We start from the raw sequence: 8,915 nt of genomic DNA, 5'->3' as shown, positions 1-8,915 counted from the left end.
TATCTTTGCTTTGCATATTGCATAAAACAGCTAACAGACGAGCTGCACCCGAAAATCAAACAGCAAAATGTTGTTCTGAAACATATATTCCTGTACGTAAATATGTGATTTCGCATTTACTTTCAAGAATTAAATGAAATGAAAAAAGGCCAAATGATATATAAATTAAGACAGACTGCATACATATTTACACTAATTCGACTTCTTTCACTTGATGTTTAGCACGCAAAGAGCGAATTGAAAAAGACAACTTAAAACGTGTTCTATTACCGATTGAAATAGAATTAATTTCTTTTCCTTTTCATCTGTATTTTGAGTAGAAAAACGTTTAAAACATTTGAAACAAGTGTTTGATGTAAGTAGATTATGAATTATATTTGTAATTCCGTTCCCTTTTTTTTCATTTTCCCGGTTATCAACAGGCAATGTTTGACAGGAAAAGCAATTGCCTCAAAAGACATTACAGGCAATGTTTGAACAGAAAAGCGATGCCCTCAAACCTAGAGCTCTAACAGGTTTGATATCCATATGTCCATAAAAGGCTTATCATATAAATACATCTTTAAGCACAAACCATTTAATTTTATTTTGCAACCATTAAGTATCTATTATATGTTTTCAAAACGTCTTGAAAACTGAATTTTAAAGTTTACTTGTATGCTACAGAAATTTAATTATCTCAACAGTATTCACCCATGAAATCTGTTCATTTTGGGATTTTTTTTCAAAGAAAAATTGTGACAATGTTACTTAGAATATAAGACTATAAGTTTTAAAGAGAGAAAATTAATTAAACAATAAAAATCCACATTTTTAATTCTAAATTGCCTCTGCAAAATGGTACAGTTACCACTACAGTAAACTGATATACTACGTAGATATAGATATATGTGTATAACAACTTTCCCCTATAATTTTTCATGAATATTTTAAGAGATGTATTCATATTTTTATGGGTTTTTTCTTAAACTGGGGTTTCTTCGCGCATATTCTTAGTCAATTCATTTTGAGAAATTAAATCTAAAGCAATATTATTTAAAATTGAATTTATTTATTATCCGTCAATTATAACAAACAAATGGTAAATATTCGTCAGCTAATGAAAGTACACTAGAGGAAATGCTGAAAATTTCCTTAGCTTTCACTGCAATAATCAACATTCTTCATGCATTTATACACTATTGTTTCTAGAGTGTCTGCCAAAAATTAAAAAAAAAATAAGTCGTTCAATGTATGTTTCGAACACACCTCACAGTAATATCATGATTGTCGCTCCCCAGTCGAAACACTGAAGACAGAGGTATGTATATGAACTGTAACAGAACAAGTTTGCACCAGGATAAGGTAGGCAACTATATGTTCGGGAAGACACCAGCATTTAACTTCGATGTGACTAACGAGGGAGTCATTACCTCACAAGTAAGGCATACTTTGTATGCAATGTTAAGGGGTTGGGTACAGAATTCCTAGTGAAATCTTTGGTTTTTGGGGGTTGGGTCTCGGTGCCCTGACCCTGGGGTCATTTCTTGCCACCGCCCGGGGTTATCGCTGGTTTGTCGTTGCTGTTATCAGAGTCTGAATTACAGTCCGACTTTTTGCCATCACCACAGTTATGTGTCTTGGTGTGCTTACTCAAATGATCACTTCTCATGAAGCGTTTGTTGCATATTGGACAGGCAAAGCGTTTTTCGCCTGTATGCGTTCTCAAATGCCGCTGGAGTTCATCCGACCGCGTGAAGCGCTTCCCGCAGAACAACCAGTTGCAGACGAACGGCCTTTCCCCGGTGTGCCATCGTAGATGTGCTTTCAGATGAGAGGTTTTTCCATAGACTTTGCCACATCCGGGAATGTGACAACTATGCATGGCTTTTTTGCGCAAGTGGGCAGCAGCCGGTCCAAGTCGCTCAGCCTCTTGACAGTTTGGACAGTCACATGTTGCCCTGCCTGCCAAGCGTCTTTGAGACTTTGATGATGTTGTCACATTTGAGAGTACCGGTCTTGGTAAGAATTGGTTCATTGAGTTAGCACCGATATCAGTTTGTGACGGAAACATACTTTTGTACGTCTCCGATAGCAAATGCTGATTGCTAGCCAGGTATGGATTACTGGAGGATCCTAACGAATGAGTCAAACTATAGTCTGTGTTGGAGTAGTTTGGGGGTAAAGAGGAGTGGATCCCAGGGGTAGAGCCGGGTATCTCTGAGTACCACGAGTTATGGTTAGAATGCATGTCCCACCACGACGCGGATGTGTTTGGCGGAGTGCCGACGTCCTTGACCGTGGAGTGATGCGTCAAGTTCAAAGACCAAGAGTCGTACGGATGACCGCTCATGGACGTTGGTAGTCTTGAGTATACGTTTCCAAGCACTGAGCCGCTCATGCAGTTTTCTGAGTACATTTTGGGGGGATAGGTAGGTGATGGAGTATCGTTTGAATGCTGAGAGGCAGGCGACTGATGTAACCAATCGCTACTCCCGTTAGCCGTACTGACGGATGTTATAGGAACGCGGTTGTAGTTCAAACCGGAGGCGGACATGTTTGCGTTTAATCCGGGTATTCTTTGTGATGAGAAAGTCATGGGGTCCGGCGCCGTCACTGCTGTAACCGGCCTCTTCCAGGGGTGGAAGCCTTTATTGAGTGATGAGTTGCCAAGAGGCGAGGGACATCTGTCCAATTTATTGCACTGTGCGGCCAACATCGCCAGTGGGGCTCCCCCGATGTGGTAGGGATCCTGAAATGAGAGAATTCAGCTAATTTAGCATGATACATTACATGTTCCTGATTCAAAATTTTATGCTCAAAAAATTCTCTCTTTTGGAAAATTAGGAAGAAAATTAGGTGTCTCCAATTTAGAAAGACATATGTTCCAGTGAATTTACCAGACATAACATTATGAGAGAAATTTTATAAGGACCAACACGTGTTAGATGAAATTGAAATTGGGGAAATAGCTCATAACTTTGCATTAGACTTGATAGTAAACTTCTAAAACCTCCATCAAGAAACCAAATTATTTGTGCAGAATTGTAATAATATGCAAATACACGAAAAATCATCAAAGGAAACGCATTGACCTGTGACGTTTAAATGAGATGTTCCCCTCTTGAATGCGAAAACGGGATTTTCTAAAGAGTAATCGGATTTAAACTTTGTCAAAGGAAAACACGGCACTGTCACAGCAGGGGGAAGATGAATTGAAAAGTCACCCTTGTATCGCCGAAACACGGTCCCCATCGATCGAAGATTTCCCCAATCGCTCTCCAACAGAACCTAGAAGTTAGCGAGAGACTTCTGGGGCAGAGCTGCGTGGGGGACCACTGCTATAAGTGTACTTCACACTAACTTAATCAGCTTGCCTAACCTCAGTGGCCCTTAACAGTAATTAACTAGTTTGTTCTAGCCCTATGAGCTTTGTAGCATCACAAACAAACAACAATTGATACATGTACACTGCACACCTAATATTATTTTGAAAATATCTGCAAACGATGCAAATAATCTGTGTTTATAATCAGTCTTTTAAGGAGGCTGGGGGTGGGGGAGGGGGTAATCGTCATATCTACCCGGAATGTTAAGATATGATTTGTTTAGTTTTTAAATTTAAGGATTTTCCTATATCTTTTTATGTACAGAGCTCTTCTCCTTAAGAAGATCAATACAGTCCACAAAATGACCCCGTCCATCCATCCCTCTGATGGATGTTGACATTTAACCGTCTCTCTAATTCGTTACAGTTTAATTATAGTGTTTGATTAAAATTGAAAAAAAAAATCATCAATGCTTTTTCACGCCTCTGGAATTCAATTTTAAAACTTTCAAAAATAATTAGATTCTCGTTGAATCATAATAAAGTAGAATATTAAAAATTGAACTGCAACAAATCGTTTGTTCGCTGATAATTGTTTTATTTTCTGCCGTGTTTTCGGACCACGTGCTATCAATTTTCTATTCCGAAATAACTCTGACCACCGCACTCTGACATTAAAAATACGACACCCAGTAAATCAAATCGTGGACCTCGCACCTGTTTGGAGAGAAACTCGCAGGAAATTCGATTCAAGGTGAGTCATTCAGAGGTTGATACAGTCAGGTGAAAAACACGATTAGTACCTCTCGCTCTTTGTTAGAATAACATAGTTCGCATCAAAGACTTCTATGGAAACTGCGCCGATGCATGCTGCTTTTCTTGTTATTTGAATCAATTTTAAATGTTTGAAAAAAATCTTGTCACTGTAAGAAAAAAAGTTACAATGAACTTCAATTTGTTTATCATATTTTACACCCCACAAGGAGCTTTTCTTTCTCTCATATTTCTTTTAAGTTTATCATAAGCATTTCTGTTAAATAATTTATGTAGTTTAATTTTTACGATTTTCTTTGGACTTTTTATATTCCTTTGATTTTTTCCGTAGTTTTTCCAAACTTTTATTTAATTGCAAGGAAGCTTCAATTTTCTGACACAATGTCGTTTTCCATTATTAGCTTGGTTGACTGTATGTATTAATCACCTATCTTTTAGTATATTTTTAAAATCATGAAATTAGTTTTTCTTTAATCCGCGTACTCAAAAATATACAATATGTTTTTCTCCGATTATCTATACTTTATATACCTTCTCTCAAAAAAGAAAAAAAAAAACCTGTTGAAAACCATTATTATAAACTTCTATTTAAATTATTTTAATTCATATTATAAAAAGCGTTAGATTTACAAAATTATAATTCTGATTTCAATGAAAAAACTTTAATACTTTATGGGTGTTTTTTTTTTTAATTTGTATATGATACGGAATGTTTGTTTGTATAAGTGTCTATCATCGCCACAATTTACGCAACATTTTAATTTTATTTTTAATTTCGGGATCAGAAGTTTTTCAGCTTCTAAAGAAAAATATATTACCACCATATGTTGATAAGAGTAATTTTTATAAACACGCATCCAAATTTATTAATAAAGAGATCAGGGAGATGGATTTCAATTTCAAGATTTGAAACGATATTAACACATACCCAACCACTTAATTATCAGATCAAAGAAAATATGCCTCGAAATCTTCACAAATCTAGCACAAAAAGCATGTTTATAAATTCACACATTTTCATTGTGACTGCATCAGTATGACTTGATTTTACGAAATCGTTCTACTTAAATCTGTGACAATACGTAACGCCCAGGGAGAGGGGGACCCGGGGAGCGAGAGGTCTGGGGTCTGATTCACGCGAGCTCCGATTGATCTTACACCGATAACAGTCAGATTGAGGCCCACAGATTGAAATCATTATCTGCCCTACCTTGCGGAAACATATATCAGTATTTACGAGAAATGAATGTGTCACAAGTCAATCAACAATTGTGTGGTCAAATAATAAACAGACGAATCAACGCCCTTCACCGCATTAATGTCCGGGTACTTTCACGGATATTAAAAATTTCATTTTGATTGAAATTGTACTATTTTATTTTTACTTGTTCATTATCTTTAACCTGTTAAAGTATCAAGCTATTTAAGTAATCAGGGTTTTGCTTTAATTGTTTACAATTTTTTTGCATTAAATCTCTGTAAATTTTAAAAGATTCAGAAAAACGAAACTAACAACGTTAAGACATTTTTCAAACATTCCTGAGAATAATAAGAATAGAACCATTGATATAGAGTTATCTATGTTTATTAATGATAAACTTCATTTAAGGAATCAATAAGATAATATAATTTCTAGAAAAATTATATGACTATAGGGTGTATTGAATGTCCCATAATTTGTGTGTGATAGGTTTTGGTATAAATTTACAAGACCAGAAATCTATTTTCTATTTCCTGACTTCGGATAGAAGGCATGGAATAATATAGATACATGTACTGTGAATTGTCATATATCATTTAAAATTGATGATCGAGAACTTATTATTTGGATGTTATTCAATTTACTTATTTTTAAGTATGATTTTATTCATACCTATTCGTTATCGTTATCATATAATAAATAATTTCTCCACTAAATTTGCATAAACAAATATTTCTCTAAATCATTCGCACATTTATTCGACTTTAGAAGGATCAGTTATAAACAGGAAAAGCTATGATACAATGACAGGAGTTTGGTAAGTGGTTTAGGAAGAAATGAGGCGTGATTGCCCTCCCTTAATGAACGCTGATTTACTGATTACCCGTCAATGTAATTCTTTGGTCAGATGCAAAGCAGAAAATCGTCAAAAGAAAAGTTTAAAAAAACAACTGAGTACCGTGTACAATCTAAGGTTCTGCCGGAAATTAAGGAGGGTTCATGGACAACAAACTAACCGACAGATTCTCTGTAAAGTGTTGCATGTGATTGTTTAAAGCCATCAATTATTGTTTAGTAAAGAGAATTTCCTAATATTTTAGCTATAAATTTTTATTTTTTTTCCCCTATCTATGTACAGAAATCTTTTTTTAAATGAGACGAATATAGTCTGAAAATGGCCGCGACCAAATGAAGGTATAAATTATCGAAATCTCAAGGATATGTAACACTAACGCAGCTTACCCCCAATTAAAAGTGCGTAAATCTTGTCCGGCCGTATCACTGTCACTTCAAAAATTACTTAATTAACATCGGTTATGTGTTATTGAATATGCTTCAATTCGTAGATATATGAAGAGTTTATAGAAATGTGAAGATTTAATATTATGTAAACTAATGGATGTAATTCTTATTCAAACCTTTTTGATATTGAAATAATTTTCTTTACACTGTACAAAATATAATCTCAATAGATTACTTCTTATTTGAAATTCACACTACAAAAAATATAAAATCTGAAGATAAGTAATGCAATGGAAATCACTTCAGTGTTGATCTTGAGCTTTGAATAGCGTGAAACTGAAGAAGACTTTAAAGTTTGATAAAAATAAATGCGAATTCGTTATCAAGCAGCGGGGTCTAGATTTCCAAAAGATAAATTCGGAAGAAAACAGAAGAGTTTAAATATTAACTGTCTAGCACCCAATACCCGTATTTTTCAATTGATGCGACTAACTCAAACAATTATCGACTTTCAAAATAAAACGACTGGCAATTCATCTTGAAAGCATTTATTAATTAAAGCGGAATTCCCTGGAAGTTTTGTCCGTTTCACTTCTTCGTCACATGGTTATTTTAGCTGGTTTCCCGTTAATTAGAACAAGAACTTTACTCGTAACAAAAACAGAAAAAACGTAATTTGAGGTCTGATCATCACCTCTGCTACTCAGAAGAATTTAATAATTGCCAATCCCAAAATGACTTCTTCCAATTCCAGAAACGAAGTACTGTCGAGGCTGTAATTTTACAGAAATATCTAGCAGAATCTTATAACACTGCAATTATTCCTCAAAAAATCTATACGTAAATACAGATTACTAACGAAGCCTGTATGAAGAAAAAAACCTGGAGGGTGATATCTTCAAGACGCGCTCAAAATGTCTCAAGGAAAACTCGTGATAAAACTGGAGGTATGGAAAAACGATATGAATGCACAATTATTACAATGAAGACTTACCCCTAACACTGTCGCTGCCATCTCTGTTTAATGAGAGTGTATATTAGTTCCCAAACATTTGTTCATCTCAAAATACTCGGCCCTCAGTGTCCTATGTCACGAATTGTGTATACATTTAATTTGTCTCGGCCCGCCCTCTGGTGCTGTGCGCATTATCTGATCTGTAATGTAAACCCGCCTCCCATTGGAGGAGGCTGTATTCTCGCGAGATGATTGACTGTGTGTGAGAGAGGAAAAAAAGGTTGATATCAAGTAGCGAGAAAACTCCCCTTTAATCCCTAATTACGGCCACCGCACAGAATAAAAAGTTACCTATAATGGTTTGAACGTGATGAGTTTTAAATCAAGGATAATTCTTGTAATTAATCAAATCAAACGGCGATATCCTTTTCGCCGAGTTAAAAAAGCTAAAATGTGTTTAAAACGGTAGATAATTTCATGAAACCAAGTCTAAGCTCTCAGATCGTTAGAATATCATTACAATTTGAACCATATCATATTCACTGTAGATGAATTGATAAAGTCAACGCTTGTCTTTAAGCAGATGAAAGTTTACTTAACAAATTACCTGATTACTGCTAGCATTGTTCGATATCTACATGATGACCACCCAGTGCACGTTCTTGAAATTTCAGGCATTGTCCCGTCACATTTTCTCATGATATATATTTTATCTACTTACATTTTTTTTGGTTCGATCGACACTGCCAAAATAATTTAATTGTAAATCATGATGGCCCGGTTAAAATTGTATACTATCTAATTTACCCTTATTCAACATTCAAATAGAGAGAAAACAGCGGTTTTCACTGCACTGAAATGTGTTGAGCTAAATACTTGTCATTTTTATCGAAATATTAATACAAAATGGGTGTCAGAATTTAGTGATGTCAATCTAATAACATGATGTGCATTTAGTCAATTGTTCGGCCGTTCTCATTTTAGACGTTGAGTACTATAGTACTTGATTTTCATTTTGCTGTAATCTCAAGTTTATTAATTTGGTCTTTCTAATTTTCGCCTATATCATTGACTAGTCATCTTCCATTAACTTCCTTTGTCCTCCAAGTAAGGTCACGTGATCTGGAAAAAGACCCAAAAGAGGTTTGGCGTATAATGAAACATTTGTTACACTTTTTAATTCTGCGTTGAAGGTTTAATGTATGCAGACAGAATTGTGTAAATAATCAATTGAAATTCGTCAAACTCAATTTTAATTAAAAGCTTTCTTGAAGACGGGCCCATAGAGTTCGGGGTGCTTGAAGGCGTCAGGAGGACGAACCCGACAGAACAAGACTGTCAGAGATGAAGGCAAAACTAAATGTTTTGATATAGCAGTGTATGCTGAACACATTTTGACACATAGTTATGAATCACCTGAGAGAAATTGTGTAAAT

General features: G+C 35.2%; 1 protein-coding gene across 1 annotated transcript; it reads right to left on the bottom strand.

The window, feature by feature from the left end:
* Positions 1-1,031: 1,031 nt before the first annotated feature.
* Positions 1,032-7,647, bottom strand: LOC128193157 (transcription factor Sp9-like). Its single transcript, XM_052866440.1, has 2 exons — positions 7,519-7,647; positions 1,032-2,731 (listed from the first exon to the last, which is right to left on the bottom strand). The coding sequence occupies exons 1-2, from the start codon at positions 7,537-7,539 to the stop codon at positions 1,520-1,522; spliced, it is 1,233 nt and encodes a 410-aa protein (XP_052722400.1). The 5' UTR covers positions 7,540-7,647; the 3' UTR covers positions 1,032-1,519.
* Between the last annotated feature and the right edge of the window lie 1,268 nt (positions 7,648-8,915).

This window comes from Crassostrea angulata, chromosome 7, assembly GCF_025612915.1.
Source record: "Crassostrea angulata isolate pt1a10 chromosome 7, ASM2561291v2, whole genome shotgun sequence".
Lineage (NCBI taxonomy): Eukaryota > Metazoa > Mollusca > Bivalvia > Ostreida > Ostreidae > Magallana > Magallana angulata.
The sequence above is the reverse complement of the archived record's forward strand: the minus strand, read 5'-3'. Positions and strand labels throughout refer to the sequence as shown.

What these genes read in the sequence shown, in the direction of transcription:
- LOC128193157 (XM_052866440.1), bottom strand. Translation starts at nt 7,539, where the DNA reads ATGGCAGCGACAGTGTTAGGG. An exon ending in TGGCAGCGACAGTGTTAGGG is followed by an intron (nt 2,732 to 7,518) that starts GTAAGTCTTCAT and finishes CTCTCATTTCAG; the next exon opens with GATCCCTACCACATCGGGGG.